This window comes from Schistocerca serialis, chromosome 2, assembly GCF_023864345.2.
Source record: "Schistocerca serialis cubense isolate TAMUIC-IGC-003099 chromosome 2, iqSchSeri2.2, whole genome shotgun sequence".
NCBI classification, from domain to species: domain Eukaryota; kingdom Metazoa; phylum Arthropoda; class Insecta; order Orthoptera; family Acrididae; genus Schistocerca; species Schistocerca serialis.
Window position 1 is genome coordinate 330,680,231 of NC_064639.1, and position 24,107 is coordinate 330,704,337.

Here is a 24,107-nt window from a genome sequence, read left to right on the forward strand (position 1 = left end):
TCCCCGCCTTAGAAAATACGATACAGAAACACACAGAACAATGTTTTGTCGATTTACAGAAATACAGCGCACGCGACGACCCTCAATTAGGCCAAGTGGCATCTGTGGCGACAGAAAAAGCACCTGCAGAAAACGTTAAGACGAAAAACTGCCGAATCTTCGGAAAATACCGCCAAGAGATACTGTTTTAAAATCTTTATTAACAACTGACTTCGATCATCTGACCCCTTTCGGGTATCACGAAATTTTTTACAACAGCTTTTAGTTAACTAATTAATCTTCGTACACATTCATCGGGAGTATCCAGCGGCCCTTGACGCTTATGAAATGCCAGCTTAGCGCCATCTGGTTCACTCGCGGACGCTATTGTCTTCACAGTCTTGTTTTCCTTTAATCGAATGTTTATGTTGTTAAACTTTCTACGCTAATTAAGCCCGTCTTTCTGACTAAAAATCGATTCTGACGGTTGGAGTTCTAGGTTTTTGTAAGTCTTTACGTTCTTGTGGCAATATTCACATGGAGATTTTCATCTCTTAACACATATTTCTTTATATCTAACCGTGGAGTGAAACACCAGTTACAATATATTTAGCTTTAAAAATTTATTCATGTAACGAAATATTCCTTAAAAATTTTCATATACTATTTCACCTCATTAGGGGTTGGATTTACAAAATCAGTGATAGATGATTTTTATTTCTAACTGAGATGCCAAATACAAATTTTCATATATTTAGCTTTCTAAATGCTTACTTAATGAAATAATTTCATAAAACTTTTCATCCCCCATTATACTGCCTTAGGGGTTGGATTTCCAGAAACACTGTCGCATGTATTTCTTAATTTCTAACTGGGAAGTCAGACACCATTAGACGTAGCTTTAAAATTGCTTTAGTTGTTCTTTATTTTCAAAAAAACTTTCACTCACACTGAAACTCGTATTTTCTAGTTTCTCACTGAGAAACAAAGTAACAAAAAAGCATTTCATTCCTTAGTTTTATTAGGAGTGGACTTTAGATCATACTGTTCTTAAACGATGCCTACAGAATAAGATCCATAGCATCTCCAAGTTTCAAGTGTGCATTCTTAGCGTGTTTCATCCCTTAGGTGTTCAATTTCCGAAAAATCTGTGAAATCTTGTGTTTTTCGTTTTCAACAGAGAAGCCAAATGCCACTTTTTATAGTGTTGGCTTAAAAATGCTTTCACAATGAAATATTTCATGAAATGTTTAATCCTCTAATTCACCCCTTAGGGACTGAACGTTCAAAAATAATTGAAACACGTATTTTTTTTTTTTTTTTGTAACCGAGAAGCCAAATACCAGTCTTAATTTTGTTACTATAAAAACACTTTTGTAATTCTTTAATAATAATCTAGTTTTAAAAACGTTTCACCCACTATTCACCTATATAGGAGATAAAATGCAATAATATTGAAAAATAAATTTCTTTATCTCTAATCAAGACACCAAATACCAATTTTCGTACGTCTAGCTCCAAAATGGCCCAAATAGCGAGGTATTTTCAAACAACTATTCATCTCTTATTTCAGCCCCTTAGGGATGGAATTTCTACAAATCCATTCTTTAATGACACCTTCAGTATAAGATCAACACCCTCCCAAGATTTCTAATTTCTACACACATCGAAAGACGTTTTGCATCACTCCCAGTTCCCAGTACTCCCGAAATTAGACGTTGACTGTAAACAACCAGTTCCAGGAGGTACACGGCTCGTGTTGTCTGTAGTTCAGCCATGCCTAGACGGTCAATATCGCGACCCGATCGCGACCGCATAGTTGATTTGTGCCAGGAGGGACTCTCAAGAAGGGAAGTGTCCATGCATCTCGGAATGAGCCAAAGCGATGTTGTTCGAACATGGAGGAGATACAGAGAGACAGGAACTGTCGATGACATGCATCCCTCAGGCCGCTCAAGGGCTACTACTGCAGTGGATGACCGCTACCTACGGATTATGGCTCAGAGGAACACTGACAGCAAAGCCACCATGTTGAATAACGTTTTTTGTGCGGAATAGGTTGCATGATTCACAACTTCACTCCCGACGTCCACGGTGAAGTCCATCCTTGCAACCACGACACCTTGCAGCGTGGTACAAATGGGCCCAACAACATGCCGAATGGACCGCTCAGGATTGGCCTCACATTGTCTTCACCGATGAGTGTCGCATATGCCTTCAACCAGACAATCGTCGGAGACGTGTTTGGAGGCAACCCAATCATGCTGAACGCCTTAAACACACTGTCCAGCGTGTGCAGCAAGGTGGAAGTTCCCTGCTGTTTTGGGGTGGCATTATGTGGGGCCGAAGTACGCCGTTAGTGGTAATGGAAGGCACCATAACCGCTATACGATAAGTGAATGCCATCCTCCGACCGATAACGCAACCATATCAGCAGCATCTTGGCGAGGCATTCGTCTTCATGGTCGACGGTTAGCGCCCCCATCGTGCACGTCTTATGAAAGACTTCCTTAAAGATAACAATATCGCTCAACTAGAGTGACCCGCATGTTCTCCAGAGAAGAAGCCTATAGAACATACCTGGGATTTATTGAAAAGGGCTGTTTATGGACGCCGTGACCCACCAACCACTCCGAGGGATCTACGCCGAATCGCCGTTGAGGAGTGGGACAATGTGGACCAACAGTGCTTTAATGAAATTGTGGATAGTAAGCCACGACGAATATAGGCATGCATCAATGGAAGAGGACGTGCTACTGAGTATTAGCCGGCCCTTAGTGGACGAGCGGTTCTAGCCGCTTCAGTCTGGAACCGCGCGACCGCTACGGACGCAGGTTCGAATCCTGCCCCGGGCAGGGTTAGTTAGGTTTAAGTAGGTTAGTTAGGTTTAAGTAGTTCTAAGTTCTAGGGGACTGATAACCTCACAAGTTAAATTCCACAGTGCTCAGAGCCAACCCATGATACTTTAAAGAGATGTAGAAGGTGACAACTTTAGGCAGAGACACATATTTGAATATCTACGAAATAATTGGGAGGCTGGATGAAAATGAGTTGTAGAGATTAGCACAGCAGAGAAATTCGTGGCATGCAGCATCAAGCCAATCAGAAGACTGATATCCCGAAAAAAAAGTAGCTGTTGGTAACGAACAAGTACAACGCTGAGTTGGAAAAACGTTATTAAAAGTTTTGATCTTGTTAGAAGAAATTCGTAGAGGTCAAAGGAGATCATGTTGAAATATAAATTTAGCATTTTTTAAGAGAACCCAACTTCATATATTAGAAATTGTCTCCCTGATATCCTGATAGGGGTAACGATTGTCGGTGATGTATGAAGAGTAACTTGACAACTTCTCTAGTCAGAGTCGTCAGGACCGGTGATGCCGCACTGCCTGCCCGCTGAGTACGAGCAATAGGTAATTGGAATCTATTTCTGGTGCGACTTCCAGGTATTGCCTTCAAATGTCCCGAGATATATCGCTGGGACTATTCTTAGAGGGACTGACGCGTCCACATGTTACTCGACGTCCGTCTTGAAGTTTCCGTCTTGCAGTATATGTCGAGCCAAGTCTGTCGTGCCAAACGGAAGTCGTTCTTTTCATAGATGGCAGGAAGAGCATCAAAGGGATCGCATATGTCACAGGCTCCTGTGATTAATGAGAGTGGTGCTAATAACTTCAGTAGTTATTGAAACATAATGGTGTAATGTCAACTCGTTTAATCACATAGACTCATAGCTGTCCTTTCGCGAGGTTATTCAGTCTCTCACAAAATATTAGGGGAGTGAACTATCCACTTTAATATAAACACTGTAAAATGCTTGTTGGAATAAGAGAATCCTAATTATAAGGTAATAGATGTACTGCTGAGAGATACATTTGCTTATCATCTCAACGTTGAAGCAAAATTTTAGCTGTGTTCTATTATGAAGCGGGGAGAGAAACTCTACACAGTTTTATTTTTAACTGTAGGCAGATACGTCGTATATTGGCAGCCACTGTGTAATCCCTCTGGCAAAATATTTGCATTTTTTCTTTATTTAATTTCAGATATAATTAAATGAAAACACATTTACGATCTGTTTGTGAAGCTGCTTTCCTGTTTGCTTTTCGCGGAAAGTCTACAAATTAATTGCTGTAAGAAAAGAACAGTTGTTTTTTAACGTCTCGCCGGCTACTAGGTAATTAAAGATGAATCGCAGAACCGAGTTGGCCAAACGTTGGGAAGCAGAACGTATTAGCTGTTTTAAAAGGAACGCTGTTGACATCACCATAAGCGATTCAAGAAAACTTCAGAACATCTAGATGTTACTAGCCGGATGACGTTTTGAACCCACTCCAAGAGCAGTTCCTTCAAATTTCTTAAACTTTTATATTCTCTTATCAGTACTGTCATACGTGCAGTGTGTGTAAAAGGCTTGTCAGCTGAGCGATTCTGTCCAGTCACAATATCAAATATAAGTGGCAGTCAAAAGAAAACGTGTAGATGGGAAAATAGTAAGTGAATACACTTATCCTGCTGTAAGATGAGACGGTCAATGCCTTCATGGAACAATGTTTGTGGTTGCCTACGGAACCATGATTGTACTCTGGCGTGCACCCCTTCGTCCGAAGCAAATTGACGGCCACGAATGTCTTTCTTCAGGACTCGAAATTTCTGGAAATCGCTTGAGAAGAGATCGGAACTTCATGTAGGATGTGTAAGGGCTTCGCCGCGAAACTGTGTGTCGTTGTCGGAACAGTCTTGCAATATGTTGACCCTAAAGAAAGAAATTCGTGCCGTCGGTTTTCTTCAGACGACGAGGTGCACGCTAGGATACATTCATGGCTCCGTAGCAACCGAAAACGTTTTTCAATGTCGGTGTTGACAGCCTTGACTTACTGTGGGACAAATGCAATAACACTTACGACGATTACTTTTAAATAATAAACACATTTTTTCCGTCTGCCTCGTTTCCATTTGATTGCCCCTTATATTTCTTTGTTAGAAATTTGCTCACGTAACTGGACTGAACTTTTCGTGCTTCAATAAGAGAGCAGCATACACATTTGGTCTGATGCGGCAGCAAACCTTAGGACTTTAAGCTGCTTTGAACACTCGACTTTACAAATGCTAGTCTACTTCCCTATTTTTCGTACTTTTTAATCTCTAGATACAGCAGTTTCTTCCAGTAATGACCCACACGGGCCAGAGACTTTTCAGCCGGAAACCTGGCGGGCTGGCAGTGAGGCAGTAGTTAAGCCAATTGAAAATATTTAACGTTTTTCAAGTCATACACTTTCCTTATAATTAAGGAAAACTCTAAAATCTAGGTCAAAACATCGTTGTGAGAAATGTTTTTAATGTAATTCTGTCATAATGTATCTTAGATTCACTACTGAAACCTTAGTGTCAGTAAATATATTTGTGTAAACAGAGTAAAGTTGATGACTTGCTCGACTTAAACAGTACACCTTTGTCGCTGATCGCCGATTTTCGCTTCATAATTACAACGGATGTTCGTAGTGCGAGAGAGGTGTTACATCGGTGAAGGTACTATACTCACATTCTAAGGAGAGGTTGTTGAGGACTCCTCCACCATCTTCCCCCCCCCCCCCCCCCTCCACAACCATCCCCGCCACGGACTTTGAACGTGGTCAGGTGATTGTCACTTGTGTCATACGTCTGTACGCGAGATTTCCGCACTCCTAAACAACTCTGGGTCAACTGTTTCCGATGTGATAGCGAAGTGGGAACGTGAACGGACACGTACAGCACAAAAGCGTTCAGGCCAACCTCATTTGTTGATTAGCGGAGACCACCGACAGTTGAAGAGGGTCGTAATGTGTAATAGGCAGACATCTGTCCAGACCATCACACAGGAATTCCAAACCGCATCAGGATCTACTGCAAGTACTATGACAGTTAGGCGGCTGCTCATAACCCACACATCACGCCGGTATGAAATGAAATGTCGTGTGACGAGGGCCTCCCGTCGGGTAGACCGTTCGCCTGGTGCAAGTCTTTCGATTTGACGCCACTTCGGCGACTTGTGCGTCGAATCACGCCGGTAAATGATACATGGTGCCGTAGCGTAAACATTGGGCACTTGAACAGTGGAAACAAGTTGTGTGGAGTGACGAATCAAGGTACACAATGTGGAGATTCCATGGAGGGGTGTGGGTATGGTGAATCCAAATGAACGTCATCTGCCACCATGTGTAATGCCGACAGTTAAATTCGGAGGCGGTGGTGTTATGGTGTGGTAGTGTTTTTCATGGAGGGCGCATGCACCCCTTGTTGTTTTACATGGCCCTATGACATCACACGCCTACATTGATGTTTTAAGCACCTTCTTGGTTCCAACTGTTGAAGAACAGTTCGGGGATGGTGATTGCATCTTTCAATACGATCGAGCACCTGTGCATAATGCACGGCCTGTGGGGGAGTGGTTACACGACAATAAAATCCCTGTAAGGGACTGGCCTACACAACGTCCTGACCTGTATCCTATAGAACACCTGTGGGATGTTTTGGAACACCGACTTCTCCTCAGTGCAGCACTTGGTGAAGAATGGTCTGCCATTCCCCAAGAAATCTTCCAGCATCTGTTTAAACGTATGCTTGCGAGAGTGGAAGCTGTCATCAAGGCAAGGGGTGGGCCAACACCATACTGAATTCCAGAATTGCAGGTGGAGGGCGCCACGAGCTTGTAAGTAATTTTCAGCCAGGTATCCGGATACTTTTGATCACATAATGTTTGCTCTATGCTATGTGAGGGGTTACAATCTTTTTAAATTCTCGTATTCTGATATGTCATTCTCACATCAATTCCTGTATTAATTCTTATAATTCATTCATGTGTTTATTCTTCAGGAAGATTTGGTGCTTTCCCACGGGTGATTTCCTCGGATCCCCTGGAAACACAGATATTCCGAACACCACGAGCATCGTGCGAAGGAAGGTTTTTCACATAGATATTTCCTCTGAAGAATCTTCCTCGACAAAGAAACTTCGTTAACATTGGCTAAGATTTCACGCGTTGGCAATAATTTCACGGCAAACCATGCATAACTTACCACTTTTCCGAAAACTGGCTATTGCAGTTCGTTATGAATCAAGATATGCTACCGGAATTTCACCGAAAGCAAATTCAAGTAATTGTTTTCATTTTCCTTTTAATTCATTCATGAGACATTCAAATAGTTACGAATAATACATTATACCAATGCACACCTGAAAATTTTCGTATAGTAATCATCTATAGACACGGGTATGTAAACGAAAAAGAAAGTAATATTACGGTTTAGAACACGGTGGTAAAGTTAAGAAGAACCATCGCAAACCAATGTGCCACCATTTCGTCTGAGGATATCGCGAGGTAAAAGGAAAAAAGAACCCTAGAAAATAGCTCGAAAACTTTGCCCGTCATTTTCTCAGAAAAGGTCGAGTATCTACTGACAAGCTGAGACATGTGTTCCCTTATGTACACCTCTCTCCCATTGAGCGAAATTTGTCCTCGTTAGAATCTTGAAACTTTAAAGCACACTAGAGGATATCTGTCCCGTGGATTATGCAGAGCAGGCTGTCTCGTCTGCTGTACATGGATTCGGGCGTCATTCGGAGGCGCACCAAATGTTTCTCTAATCTATTTTATTTTCTACTTTTAGAAAATTCATTCCACAAAACATTTGACCGTTTTTCAAAATTAATTTGCTTGGTTGTCATTACGCGAAAGGAAATGCGTGCTGTAAGTCGGTGAAATAATGCCCTAGGAAAAGAAGACGATTGGAATGATAAAAGAACTGCAGGAAAAATTATCGTGATGATCGGCAAATTACGTGATAAGTAAAACCTCAGTGAGCTGTATGACGCACCCAGAGTGGTTAAGGATTTGTAGAAGAAATGCTCTCGACTTGCTGAATCTAGTAGCGTGAGTGGCAAAGCTCTATTCTCGTGACTATCTCACTTGGAAAGAGCCAGCGCGAGTGAAATTTTCACCCACTTGCTGCGAATGGCGCTGATGCGCGGCGGATGAGCGAAAGAGACAGCGTGGCAATACAAAAGGCTATCGACGTTGTCAGGAATAATGGGACGCAGACTAATGAGTCTCTTGTCTTGTTCCATAATTAAAGCTCCAGTCGCGACGGAGAATTATTGTCCAGTTAGAGGCGGCACACCTCGGGCTGCGGGTAACGAGGTTCGTTACGCATCAGTGGCTGATCGAGCCGTTAATCGAGTATGAAAGTGATTATAAATGAAAACAATATTAATTTCCTATCCGATACACGTATTAATAAGGGGTGCAAAGCGAAAGGTTGCTGACAATCAGAATGAATATTACTTGTTAGTTAAGTTGCAGTACGATGGTTCCAAAACGATTACACAATCACCGTGTGGTGAAAGAATTAAAAATTAGTTACCACTGATTTCAAGAGCGAGCGCTTTTCTTCGTAATAAGTTTTAAAACCGCAGCCAATGACTCTTTTCTCGTTTCTTCACACATCATATTACATCGTACAGGTTGCAAGCTTAGTTTATCTACAGGACCGGTTCATGTATTAATGAAGAAATCGTGGGTTATTTAAGCTGTACTTTCACATATGTCTTTTCACGCCGAATTTTTAATTCAGAAGTCAGTGTAACGACCTTGGGAAAACTTTTCGAGCTATCAAATCAAACTACTGTATATTTCGCCATATAACTTTTCAAGTCTTATACATCGTTGGTACACATATGCAGACTGAAGCGACGAATGAAAATTCCTGCCAAGGCCCGGATTCGAAGCTAGGTCTCTTGATCATTAGGCGGATGCGCTAACCACTATGCCACCCTGGCACACTAACTTTGCAGAACTGCACGAACTACCCAAGTACGTCTCTCTTCTCAATGAAATTTCGTATTCACGCCTCAGCCCAATTCGAATTTCCCTTAAACCCAAATAGAGGCTCTCCAGCTGTGTAGGAATAGCACCTTCATCGAACGTAATGGGGATCCTGCCTGAAACCAAGGCATAAGTGCTTTAATCAGATGAAATTGTATGGTTCCAGAGAGATTTTCATAACTGAAACTTTTTGTGATTCTCCAACAGAAAGGGGTTTCCACTCAATGGTCTGAAGATGACCACAGTAGTGGTCGAAACCGGTCACCTTATAAAATAAATCGTGATCAAGACTGTTTTTAATAGTAATTATTTACAAGACATTGATCACTGCTGTTCCCATAATGCATTCAAAAGTAATTGAAACTTTTATGATGTTAAAATACAGGCTGGGAGAGCGAAGCCTGCTAGGGTACATCGTGCAGCTGTATCCGTGCAGTTGTACAAAGTCACCGTGCCAGGTGGTGTAGTGGTTAGACACCTGCCTAGCGAACAGGAGACTCGGGTTCGGATCCTGGCCCTGGTACAAAGTTTCATTTGTTACTTCAGTCTGTAAATAACATTTCGAAATATCATTACAAATCTATTTTTAGGTTTCTGAAAAGCTACTGACGTTTATGCCTCCCTTAACCACATCGGGTACAGCCATTACAACGTTGTGACTGTCAACATTCTTATTTCACTGATAATTAACTGCATTTTGCAATCAGGGTAAACCCTGTAGTCTTGCACACACATGGCTCTGAGCACTATGGGACTTAACAGCTGTGGTCATCAGTCCCCTAGAACTTAGAACTACTTAAACCCAACTAGCCTTCGGACATCACACACATCCATGCCCGAGGCAGGATTCGAACCTGCGACCGTAGCAGTCGCGCGGTTCCGGACTGCGCGCCTAGAACCGCGAGACCACCGCGGCCGGCCTTGTATTCTTGCAAACAGTACTTAAGAAAGAGTCAGCAGTATGCAATCAAATCTACGATGACTTAAAAGATCGAGTGGCAAACGATACTTCGTAATGTTTCCACAGACGACTGAACTGGTTTTCCAATTGCGACTGAATATTACGTTTTGCTTCAGATATATGGATATGTGAAGCAACAGGAACACCGTCGAATATTTTTCTTACATTACATTTATATATGCCACTGTGATGTGTTTGTATATCTCGAGCTGTTAGGCTGTAGCTGGCCAGCCAAATGGAAAATGTTCATTTCATTTAAAGAAAATTGTGTTTTTTCTTGTAGGTCGATGGTTCCTCGAATACAATTGTCAGACTTCATCTCCAAACAGTCAATGTGTTCTCAGTTTTCTTTCGAATAGTATGAATTTCTTCTCTGGTGACTTACAGTGTATGAATTATTAGTAACAATAAAAGTTAATAAATACTATTTTATAAGAAATTACAAATCTAGAAATATCAGCTATTTCCGCCAGTGGGATCAAAAGCATTTATACAGGCAATTCAAACAACTGAGAAGGCACAATCTTTGAAGCCCATACATCAATTCCACCAGTAGTTTTGTATCCCGCCTGGATAGCAGGTGCGTGGGTCTGCTCCTGTGAACTGCTTCTGTAATATAAGCCGAGAGTGAAGGAAGCGCCGGCCGGAGTGGCCGAGCGGTTCTAGGCGCTACAGTCTGGAACTGCGCGACCGCTACGGTCGCAGGTTCGAATCCTGCCTCAGGCATGGATGTGTGTGATGTCCGTAGGTTATTTAGGTTTAAGTAGTTCTAAGTTCTAGGGGACTGATAACCTTAGAAGTTAAGTCCCATAGAGCTCAGAGTCATTTGAACCAAGTGAAGGAAGCGAGTAGGAGCAGGAGAGGTGAAGCACTTCGGTACTGCATGTAACTTTAGCATTTTTAATAGAGTCAAAGATACAAGTATATATCAGACGCACGTAGGTGTGAAGCCGTAGTCCATGTCGAATCTTGTGAAATTATGTTGACTCTTCTGTATAATCTCAAAACTAACCAATACTAGTCGCTGTCCAAGCTTTAATTGAACGTAACTAATACAAAGTCTCAATAGCAAGCTACCCCACTCGGTAGTAGAAGCGATATTTTCAGGCCGTCCGCGCTTGATGAAATGGGCTGAACTCAAGACTGCACTCCCTGAGCTCCACAGCGGGGCCAGAGGGCGCAGTGGTCGTCGTAGTTAGTGTTCTCTCGTAGTGCCAACTTACGAGAGCGTGCACCTACGTTGTGCCATCGTAACTATCGACGCCACAAGTAGTATGTTGCAAGCATCCCAGACTGTCTTATCTAACTGAAACTTCTCAACCCCTAAACATCAGTTTATATATAGCACTATAAACACAATTTTGTAAAAATCAGTGTACTGCTGAGGATACATTAGCAACTGTGCTACTTTACATAATTAGTTCTCTTTTAATTATGTTACATGCCACAGTCTTTCTCTCCAAGAATCAAATAAGACTTTACAGAAATAGATATAATCATATAACAAATCATAAGCTGTAATTGCACGTATGACAAGTGAAGAATTAATGAAAGGAAATAGGTTGGAACATTTGAAATAGGATACAAAAGATATTCTGTGCTTGTATGACCGTAAAACTGGTTTCTGCAAATAGCAAACGTGGTAATTTCCCATGACGCAGTTAAAGTAGGGGAGGGGGGGAGGGTAAGGGGTACACAAGATTAATCTTGAAAACTGAAAAGCCCTTCAAAATTGTAATCCTGTAAGCACAAATGTTTCATAAAATGAAAACTTCATATAATATAAGCGTTAAGGTACAGCTATTGTAGATCTGTCGTGGATAGTTTTAAAGTTTTTTTCAAGATTAGTCTAGTTTACGTAGTCCCCTCGCCTATTCTTTAATTGATTCAAAATGGCTCTGAGCACTATGGGACTTAACATCTATGGTCATCAGTCCCCTAGAACTTAGAACTACTTAAACCTAACTAACCTAAGGACATCACACAACACCCAGCCATGACGAGGCAGAGAAAATCCCTGACCCCGCCGGGAATCGAACCCGGGAACCCGGGCGTGGGAAGCGAGAACGCTACCGCACGACCACGAGATGTGGGCATTCTTTAATTGTGCCACAGCATTTTGCAATGCTTGTTATCCACAGAAAACAGTTTTATGGCCACAGAAACACGGGAGATCTCATGTACATTAGTTTAAGTGTGCAAATTCTAACCCTATTATTTTCTCAACCTCTATTAATCTCTGCAATTTTTGGCTGTGGTAATTTTTCAATTGTCATAAACATAATTACAACTTATGGCTTGTTATATGGTTATACCTCTTCCTGTAAGAGGTTTCCCTGATTTCCGAAGAAAATATTTTGACTTGTACCATAAGTAAAAGGCACAAGTTACTTAGCCCTAATCTAGCACATCTGCCAGTGTGCCATCAGCAGTAATATTGCACTGGTTTGTATATGATTGTATTTTGGATGGTGCTTCAGTTAAACTGATGTTTGGGGGTTAAGGAGTTTCAATTAGATAAGGCCATCTGGGATGGTTGCCATATACTACAAGTGGAATTGATATATGTGATCCCAAGATTGTGCATTCTAAAATGGTTTGAATTTCCTGTACGCATGCATTTGCCAGTGAGAGAAACTGAATAGCAACGCATAGGGGGCCACCTCATAAGTGAATGCTACATGCCTCACCTGGTATTATGAACTTACAATTTGGTATTTATGATCTTCTACTGATACCACTAATTAATATGTAGTAAGATCTTATTTATTTATTTTTTTATTTTAAGTTGTTTGCTAGCAGATTGTTGGCCTCATGCAGGCCAACGCCACTCAGTGTGCTCTTCAACATATTTCTTTGGCCACTCAACAGACATGTTACACAGTGTTAGTAAAGAAATACCTTTCTGTGAAACATCATACAGTGATTTCCAAGAATTTTTTACTGATGAAATTGTTTTACATGAAGTGACAATGGAAATGTAGTTGTAATTAAGCAACTGCAGCATGTATCACATATTCAGCGCCACCTAACGGTTTAGTCCAACTGGATTCCAATTTATCTCCTTGAAGCAGTTTCCACTTGACTCGTGATTGAGAATGTTGGCGAAATACGCTGTATCTAATGACAATAGTAAGCTGGAAAGCCATATTCTACCCATTATACTACATTTCTAATCACTGGCGGAATGTAAGATATCTTCTGATACCAGTTTTGTGTAGTATTTTATAGCCTTTGAAAATGATGAAATGTCGAAACGCGTAAGGTGATTTTGTAAATAATAAAGAAGAGTGTCAAGATCTCAGAAAAGTTATTTAAGTTCATCCCCAAATGGCCACTGCGTCTCATAGCGGTGTCATGCAACCTGAAACATACAATAGAAGTAGGACAAACGGAAACTCAAACACAAAAAATGTGTTACGAGTATCAGTTATTACAAAACAAATTGTTTCCTCATATAATGTTTATGACATACAATATTTTTCATATATTTATTTTACTTACATTCTTATAATATTCATATTAGGGTTTTTATGTATTTACGTTATTACAATAAAAACCAAACAGGCATTTACGGTATCTACATTCATCAGTTTATCAATTATTAACATTATTTACTTTTCTTGCAACAAAACGCAATCAAGTATTTACATTATATACAGTCATCGTTCTTGATATGACAGTGTTCTCTGCTCACTATATTTACATTACCGGGAAGCATATATCTTTTGTCATCTTGAAGAGGTAAATAGAGATTAAGTTGTTGAACAGTCAAAACAAGATGCTACTTCGTCTCAATGACAAACTGTTCAAAGGTTTTCATTCTAAATCCAGTAGCCACTGGTTGTAATAGTCAATGGCTAGCCTGTATACAGCCTGGTGCCTTATCTTCAGCATATGTTTTAACTACGTTTTAAGCAGACAAATTTTAATAAATCTGGACCAAACAGGCAGTTGTAAGATTGTGGAGTAGAAAAGTGTTGGGACAAGAAGCGTATAACTACTATTTTAATATAACTATTTATTTTACTAAACTCAAAGACCATGAATTTACATCCTACAAGTTAGAAATTTAATGTAAATTGTAAAAGCATTCATTCGTTTTTATTAAAAAAACCATGACAGTTTAAAGAACCATTCTAACTTTAAGTCAAACCTCACAGTGAATCGAAATATCAAAAGCTTTTATAGCTTTAAAATTCTTTAAGTAAATCTTTACATAAATTTTAAAAAAATATATTCACTGAGAAATAAAAAAAATTCCTAAGAATAAAACCACCTGAAAGATAGGCAATGAAATCTCAAAACTAGGCTAACCCCTTTGACAGACATGGATGTAAAGCACCTTGCATCCAAAATGAGGTCGTTTACAAGACAGCAAGGACGCTAGAAAGAGTTCCCTGCTCACATCACTTGCACATTCCATCACTATGGCTGGCAATTGGGCTTGAAATCAATTTCATAGTACAGCACATTGCAATAGATCCTGCAATACAAAATCTTTTCAGCACTGACAAAAACTAGGAAACCTAAATTAGCGTTTACGTCTTTAGTAACTAAAGCCATCAGCGCTTAACACTATCATCTGAAGCATACTTCACTTCATTCCTGTAGAGATCTATAGTCACCAAGGCTGCTTGTTAATTAATAAGGAAATGAGTCAAGAATTAAGCAGAATGATCATTTAAATAGCTAGAAGTACCTCGTTTAATTAACAGTCCTTTAATCAGCTGTTACACCGAATAGCTAGAGCAGCTAGAAATAACACGGCAGTAACAACCAACGGCTGACACCATAGTTTGCTACCAATAGTAAATCAGGTTAATTCAAAAAACAGACCAACAGTAACAACTAGATAATTTAAATATTGTGAAATAGCACCTAAGTCGCCTGAAACACCGCCCTCTTTAAAAACTCATTAAAGGTCTTCCGGTCATGTTGCTATGTTGAACGTCAGAACAATCATGTAACTGAGAAAAATCTGTGTCTGATAACCACGATGGCGATCCTCACACACATTTACTATAACACGTACATTTAGAACAGAGAAACTGCTTACTAAAAATCAAACTCTCACTACAGTTAATGTGGAACTTCTATTCCCATTGACGCTAGCATACATAGAGACCCATCCAATGTTGGCCGCGTTACAGCCACTGTCGGAATTGACTCGACCTTGAACGCTGCCTTCAGCAGGGCAGAAACAGCAGTTAAATTTTCCGAGAACCACCAGCTTCACTTCGAACAAAGCCACGATGACACACGCCGAGTGCAGACACGGAGACACAATGTACTCGGTATTGCCTTAAGAGCCCAGCACCGACACATACGTATAACTGCTAGTCTCCACAACACACAGCTCCATGATGTGTTGCTAGTCGCACGGTGCTTACACCTCCTCTCTCTGAGGCAAAGAGTGTTCACTCTCTGGTCGCGCCTCCACTCAGTGTGTCCCTCCAAGGCACTGGTCTCCACTAGCGCCACCACGCTTCCCTCGTCGACTAGATTCGTATTGACAGGAAGTGTGGGGCACGACTACGACTTCAACATATGTTAACAGCTCTCAAACGTTTTGAAGAAAATCGAGCTTGCAAATGTTACACGTACTTATATTCACTACTGGCCATTAAAATTGTTACACCAAGAGCAAATGCAGATGATAAACGGATATTCATTGGACAAATACATTATACTAGAACTGACATGTGATTACATTTTCATGCAATTGGGTACGTAGATCCTGAGAAATCAGTACCCAGAACAACCACCTCTGGCCGTAATAACTGCCTTGATACGCCTGGGCATTGAGTCAAACATAGCTTGCATAGCATGTACAGGTACAGCTGCCCATGCAGCTTCAACACGATAAAACAGTTCATCAAGAGTAGTGACTGGCGTATTGTGACGAGCCAGTTGCTCTGCCACCATTGACCAGACGTTTTCAATTGGTGAGAGATATGGAGAATGTACTGACCAGGGCAGCAGTCGAACATTTTCTGTATCCAGAAAGGCCCGTACAGGAGCTGCAACATGCGGTCGTGCATTATCCTCCTGAAATGTAGGCTTTCGCAGGTATCGAATGAAGGGTAGAGCTACGGGTAGTAACACATCTGAAATGTAACATCCACTGTTCAAAGTGCCGTCAATGAGAACAAGAGATGACTGAGACGTGTAACCAATGGCACCCCATACCATCACGCCGGGTGATACGCCAGTATGGCGATGACTAATACTCGCTTCCAATGTGAGTTCACCGCGATGTTTCCAAACACGGATGCGACCATCATGATGCTGTAAACAGAACCTGGATTCATCCGAAAAAATGACGTTTTGCCGTTCGTGCACCAAGGTTCGTCGTTGAATACGCCATCGCAAGCGCTCCTGTCTGTGATTTAGTGTCAAGGGTAACCGCAGCCATGGTCTCCGAGCTGATAGTCCATGCTGCTGCAAACGTCGTCGAACTGTTCGTGCAGGTGGTTGTTGTCTTGCAAACGTCCCCATCTGTTGACTTGGGGATCGAGACGTGGCTGCACGATCCGTTACACCCATGAGGATAAGATGCCTGTCATCTCGACTGCAAGTGGTACGGGAATCCAGCACGGCGTTCCGTATTACCCTCCCGAACCCACCGATTCCATATTCTGCTAATAGTCATTGGATCTCGACCAACGCGAGCAGCAACGTCGCGATACGATAAACCGCAATCGCGATAGGCTACAATCCGACCTTTATCAAAGTCGGAAATGTGATGGTACGCATTTCTCCTCCTCACACGAGGCATCACAACAACGTTTCAACAGGCAATGCCGGTCAACTGCTGTTTGTGTATGAAAAATCGGTTGGAAAGTTTCCTCATGTCAGCACGTTGTAGGTATCGCCACCGGCCCCAACCTTGTGTGAACGCTCTAGAAAGCTAATCATTTGCATATCACAGCATCTTCTTCCTGTCGGTTAAATTTTGCGTCTGTAGCACGTCATCTTCGTGGTGTAGCAATTTTAATAGCCAGTAGTGTATTTTGTAGGCTCGTTAATAATCAAAAAGTCCGGAGCCGCGCATATTGAGAGGTTCCTCTTAAGTGCAAGGTCCATGAATTGAGTATTTCTGCCTGCATTTCTTTTTTTCTCCTTTCACGTAACTTTTATGAGTGGGCAATGTATCAATACGGAATGATTCTTTTATTATCTTCATGATCTTTGTCCTGGATAAAGGAGAAAAATGTATTCGTAATGAGACTGGAAAAAATAAATACACGGGAACTTTCAATCGATGTGTAGCCATTTTGTTTATATTTATTTTACCTATATATGTGACAAATATAATGAGTACCTATGGAGTAGTGTACGAATCAGGATGACAATGATCATAGGAACATGGGAAACATAATTATTACGATATACAGCTCTAGTAATAAACGTCAAATATTTGCAAGTAAATGGTTTATTTTCCATGTGTCTAGTGGAAAACATACCTGTGTTACATTCGTAAGCGGTTGTCAGTCATCATACAACTTCTCTCTTGTGAGAATTAAGCGGGATTGACAGTATCGGAAGCGAGAATCGATCCAAAGTCTTCACCCATAAGAGACTAAGCACTTCCTCGCTTGGCTGCGGAATCCTTGGTTACTAACGACTACGCAAAGTACGTAAGAACTCGTAAAATGTTGAAACTGGATTTTCTCGGGAACTATTGAGACTTGCATCTTGTTATATATGTATGGAGATGTCCTAGTCGCGCTCTACACAGCCAGTCGGTATGAATCAAATCAGTGAAGAGGAGTTCGTACGGTCCCCTTTGTCAGCCTTTTAACTAGCCGCACCAGGGTTCCTCTAGTAATCAAAGCCCAAAAATAGCGTCAGAAATCGTCGAAAAAGATGACTACCGACTGTAAAATGAAGTCAACTACGCCACGGTTCTTAGAGGACAGTTTCACACCTTTTACTCTGCGGATCATGCCCCCGTACACGGTCTCTAGAGCATACAATCTGATCACAACTGTCCTCTATCTCTGTCTTTCTCTTACCTTCTCTTCCTGCGTCTGCTCTCGATCCCGCGACTTCTTCTTATTGAGTCGTCAGTCTGAGTGGTCTGATGGAGCCCACCACGAATTCCTCTTCTGTGGCTACTTTTACATCAACAATAAGAATTGCAGCCTATGTCCTCAATTATACGCTACATGTATTGCAGTCTCTGCTATAGTTTTCAGCCTCTACAGTACCTCTAGTTGAAGGGAGTTATAGCCTTGTGTCAGATCAGATGTCCTATCATTCTGTCCCTCCTTCTTCTCAGTATTTTCCTCTGGAATTCTGCAGAGAACCTGCATAATGCGTAGTCTCAGAAATTTCTTCCTCAAATTGAGGCCTATGGTTGGTACTAGTAGACATCACTTGGCCAACAATTCCATTCCTGCCAGCGATAGTTGCCTTTTTATGTCCTGCTTGCTCAGTACATCACGGAATACTGTGCTCCTTAGATAACACACTTTCTTAAATTCTTCCGATTCGTAACTACCATCTCTAATGTTGCGTTCCTCGCAATTTTCATTACTGCTCTTTCTCATTACTTTCGTCTATCTTCGATTTACTCTCAATTCATATTCTGCATTAATTAGAGGATTCATTCCATTCAACAGATCATGCAGTTCTTCTTCCCTTTCAACAAGGATAGCAATGTCGTTTGTGAATATTATCAGTGATACCCATTTACTTTGAATTTTAACCCACTCACGAACCCTTCTTTTATCACAGTCATTGCTTCTTCGATGCATGGATTGAACAGTTAGGGCACAAGACTACATTCTTGCTTTACTTTTTTTTTTTAATCCGAGTACTTCGTAGGTGGTCTTCCAATATTATTGTTGCTTCTTGATTCTTGTACATATTGTAAATTACCCGTTTTTCCATATAGCTTACTCGTATTTTTATCAGAATTTCGAATATCTTGTACCATTTTACATCGTCGAGAGCTTTCTCCAGGTCGATGAATCCTATGAACATGTATTGATTTTTCTTCAGTCTCGTTTCCATCATCAACTGCAACCTCGGAAATGTCTCTCTGGTCCCTTTACCTTTCCTAAAGCCAAACTGGTCGTCATCGATCGGATGCTCAGGTTACTTTTCTTTTTGTACATTGTTTTTGTCAGCAAAGTGAATGTATGACCTGTTAAGCTTATTGTGCGTTAATACTCTCGGTTGTCGCCTCTTGCAATCTTGGGAATTGTGTGGATGAAGTTTTCCCAAAAATCAGATAGTATATCTCCAGTCTCAAACATTCCACATAAGAACGTGAATTGTCACTTTGTTGCCACTTCTTCCAAGGATCTCAGAAGTTCCGATGGAATGCTATCTATCATTTCTGCCTTATTTGACCTTAAGCCGACCAAAGCTCTTTCAAATTCTGATTCTGACACTTTATCCTCTGTATCTTCCCTATCCTGTTCATTCTTCCATCACGTTATCAGACAGGTCTTCCCTCTCATAGAGGGCTTCTGTGTACTCTTTCCACCAACCCGTTCTATTGATGTTATCGCTGTTGCTTTTAAACTCACCGAAGGTTGTTTTGACTTTCCTACATGCTGCGTCTGTCCTTCCGACAATCATTCCCTTTTAATTTTCATGTAGGTATTTCGCCTCAGATACCCTACCCTAATTATTTATATAATTTACGTGGACTCTATTTCTGTATTCCTGAATTTCCCTGAACACTTTTGTACCTCCTTTTTTCGCCAATCGACTGAAGTATTTCTTGTGTTACCTATGGTTTCTTCCCAGTTACCTACTTTGTACCAATGTGTTCGTTTCCTACATCTGTGATTGCCATTTTTAGAGATGACCAATCCTCTTCAACGGAACAGCCTGCAAAGCTATTCATTATCGCTGTATCTATAGTCTGAGAGAAATTCTCACGTACATCTTTATTCATTAGTACTTTTATGTGTATTAATTTTTCTGACAAGTAGCTTAAACTTCAGTCTTGATCATTACTATATTTTGACCTGCGTCTACATTTGCTCCGGGGTACGCCTTACAATCCAGTATCTGATTTCAGAAGTTCTGCCTGACCATGATGTAATCTATATGGACTCATCCCGTGTCCTTTGGCCTTTTCCAAGCATACCACCTTGTCTTCTGATTCTTGAACAGAGTATCAGCTGTTACTAGCTGAAATTCATTGCAAAACGCAATTAGGTTTTCTCCTCTTTCGTTTCCACTACCAACCATATATTCCCCTATAGTCCTTTCTTCCACTCCTTCCCTTACAACTGCATTCAAATACCGCATGACAATGAGATTTTCTGCTACCCTTAAGAAATGAATTAAGCGTTCGATATATTCTTTCTCTGTCTCTTCATATTCTGCTTGCACCGTCGGCATATATACGTAAACTATAGTTGTCGGCATTGGTTTGATGTCGATTCTTATGAGAACAACCTATCACTGACATGTTCACAGCAACACTTTCTACCTTACCTTCCTATTTATGATGTATCCTTCTCCAGTTATACTATTTCCCGCTGCTGTTGACATTACCCTATATTTGTCTGACAAGAAGTCCTTGTTTTTCTCTCCAATTCACCTCACCGACACCTCTAGATCCAGCCTTAGCATTGTCTTCTTGAGATTACCTGGTTTCCATACTCATTCGAACCGCCGACGTTCCACGTTCCATTTCGTAGAAAGTTACTCTTTCATTGGTTAGTCAACTTCTCTCATGGCCACCTCCCCAACACATGGGGATGGTATTTTTTCATCGATGCTGTCTCTACTGCTGCACTGAACAGGCGCCTTCTGAGACACGCTTCGACATCACAGTCAGCTCACCAATCAAGACAAAGATTCACTATTCACGTGGGAATATTGGCATGGAAGCCAACATGTCTTTTAGAAAATGCAGCAGCTCTTGGAATGCCATTAGGGCGAACGTCAAGCCACGCTGACCCATCACAGCGCGCGTAGCGAAATGTTTTCTTTCAATACGCGACACAGCGTCACAGGAATGCACGTAGAAGAAACATTGTCAAGAATACCTGCGAAAGCTTAGACACCCTCTATTCATTGCAGGGATCAATTACGAGATCCATGGGCCAACATGATCCTGCAAGGAAGCCATAAAACTCAGGTGCCGGCCTTTGCACAGCACTGACCTGTGTCCTGATAAACATGCATTACTGCAGGACACAGACAGACCTACTGCTGCTAATGCCCGTCCACCACCGTTACAACCGGAGGGGAAGCGGGCCATGACACCTCGCCCGTAGCCCCATTGTGCATGAGGCAGTCCCTGCAGTCTCTAAATTGTCAGGATTAAAGTGGCTGTTCCGCTATCTATGGTGGTGGCGGCTGCAGTGCCCAGCAACAACCTTAGCTGCCCATGAGGAACACTAGCTTCCAACCTTAGCACAGTTTCCTCACTTCAATACGCTGCATACAACATTACACCTCACTTACTCACCGTTAATGGTACATACAGCTCAGTGAATTGCTGACTGTGGATAATCCGCACAGGTCCATAACTGTGATCATTTACGTGAAAGAAAGAGAACTCCAATGGACTAGTCACCTTTCACATATTTGTCTTCTAAATGCAGAATTGGCATTCGAGATGTTTTGCTGCTGGATAACCCATTATAATAATATCACTAAGTTATTCGATGGAAGCCGGCCGGAGTGACCTAGCGGTTCTGGGCGCTACAGTCAGGAACCACACGACCGCTCCGGTTGCATGTTGGAATCCTGCCTCGGGCATGGAGGTGTGTGATGTCCTTAGGTTATTTAGGTTTAAATAGTTCTAAGTTCTAAGGGACTGATGACCTCAGAAGTCTAGTCCCATAGTGCTCAGTCATTTGCACCATTTATTCGATGGAAGTTCAGTCTGCTGAGGTTACGCTCTTCTTGGCTCTGAGCGCTGTGGGACTTAACATCTGTGGTCATCAATTCCCTAGAACTACTTAAACCTAACTAACCTAAGGACATCACACACATCCATGCCCGAGGCAGGACTCGAACCTGCGACCGTAGCAGTCTCGGGGTTCCAGACTGAAGCGACTAGAACCGCTCGGCCACTCCGGCCGGCCACGATCTTCTTCTCCTGCACCACTAAACGGTTAGTGGTCACTGAATCAATGGGACAGTTTCTTTGTAATTAAGCCGGCCGCGGTGGTCTAGCGGTTCTAGGCGCGCAGTCCGGAACCGCGCGACTGCTACGGTCGCAGGTTCGAATCCTGCCTCGGGCATGGATGTGTGTGATGTCCTTAGGTTAGTTAGGTTTAAGTAGTTCTAAGTTCTAGGGGACTAATGACCACAGATGTTAAGTCCCATAGTGCTCAGAGCCATTTGAACCATTTGTAATTAAACTGTAGGGCACAATGCTGGGTCCGAAGCTGTTTCCGTTGACGACCATGGCCTGTGTAACTGTACAAGCACGTGACGTTTGATGTACACTTACTAAGAGGATGTGTCCACATTCATTTGTGCGACTTTAAAAATGAGTTAGGGATCGAGTTTGGTCGCTAGTGCTAAGTAAAAAACTAATTTTAACCAAACAAACAGATGTAAATGGTGTATTTCTTCTAATCTGTTCAGGCTCTAGTGCCCACCAAGAAGAAATGAGTCCTCTTCAATATATCTGTTATTAACCGCAACTCTCGTGGGGTAGCTTATCTACAGAGATGGGAGGAAATAGAACTGACAGGAGCACGAACCATGCTCCGGATGAAGTACGCGAAATAATGTAGATGTCCTTCTGACTACATTTTCTGATAAAATTTTCCCGAACTTATAGCTGTGTTAAGTGGTTAAATGTCCACGAAAATTTGGCTGAGTGGTCCTTGACTTTTGGCGAGACATTTCTGTGATTGCCGCCGCCGTCCTTCTACAGTCACGCAGCGATAACATTGACGTATGTGTTGCTAGTGTGAACACCAATGACGTCACAGAAGGTAGTGTGGCTATATATGGACGGGAGCAATAACTATATGACAGTTGCCACTTGACAATGGCCGAGAAACAATCAGCCAGAAGCTCGTTGACATTTAATCACTTGATGCTGCTGGAAGCTAGGGAAAAAATTTATCAGTACATGTCGCCGCGGGACCACCCTTTCGTTGATGCCGTTTTCTGGACTAAGGAAATATTTTATGAATCCACAACGTTCCATCAAAATACAACACTTGATTTAAAAGAATGAAAGTGTGCGAAGTGTATAACCCCCGTGATTTATGCCCAGAGGGAGACGAGATTAGTTTTGTAATGAACATAGCAAGACACAGCACACAAGATATTTCCAACGTAGCTTTTCATCTACTTTCAGTCTTGAAAATTTAAAAAGGTTATGATCCACTGTTTATTTGATAATCTTGCGACGGAAACTCGGCTAATGTTATCCACTACCCCACATACTAAATCATTTACATTAGATCCCACGCCTTTGATAACGGCAAATGTGTCACCTACAAATAGAAAAAGCTTTCAATTATCTCACCTTCAATGGCACATTAGTGACGCTTATAAGAAAAAGCAGCTGACCCATACTGAAACGTTATTGTTCCCTCCACTTTATAACATCTCTGATTACAGTTTCAGATTCCTCCCTTCGTGCTAATTTCGAGAACTTCTGTTTAGAAATGTCAGAGAATAATCCGGGAATAATAAGACGTAATTAAACCAACGTTTCGAAAAGAAATAATAGAGCCGACGTCATTTCCCTCACAGAAAATGAGCAGAAAGAAAAACCCACATAAATGAACGTAATTAAAAGAAATTATATCTCACAAATGAAGCTTCGTCAGCACGTCTATATGTTTATTCCGGTTTAATTCGTGTTATTTCACTCGCCTCTAGTCTGGTACGACCACGGGCTAAATTTACCTTGTGTAACGGAATCACTTTGCATGTAGAAGTGAAAATATTGAGTTTAGAGAAAGATGCTCAGGCGACGAGATCGCTTTCCAGGAAAATGTGTTTACCTTCGTCGGCGGCGGCTTTGTGTTATAGCAAGCCTGGGCCATTGCTCGTGTTGACACTGTGCCGCAGCAAACTCTGACAGCGCGCTATCATCTTTAAAGACCACCCCTGCGAGAGTGGCCAGATGCTTTTTCAGAACACATCAGCCAACAACGGGCGGCAGTGGGGTAATTTGGGGAAACCTCCCACCTTGAAGTAAATTTTTACGTCTCAAATATTTGTTTCTGGTCATTAATGGGATGCTGGACATTATTCGCGCTCCTGACATTACAGACTAATGAGAAATGTTTTTAAACTAGTGTTTGTACTCTATCTTGTGCAGACCTCTCCACCTCTGCGTAACCACTA

General features: G+C 41.6%; 1 protein-coding gene across 1 annotated transcript in view; it reads right to left on the bottom strand.

Moving 5' to 3' along the window:
• The window catches only part of LOC126455957 (transcription initiation factor TFIID subunit 4-like), a 142,520-nt gene extending 118,717 nt beyond the window's left edge, over positions 1–23,803 (bottom strand). Inside the window, exon 1 of the mRNA XM_050091713.1 lies at positions 23,762–23,803. Within this exon, the coding sequence (XP_049947670.1) occupies positions 23,762–23,803 (42 nt within the window). The remainder of the gene's footprint in view (positions 1–23,761) is intronic.
• Between the last annotated feature and the right edge of the window lie 304 nt (positions 23,804–24,107).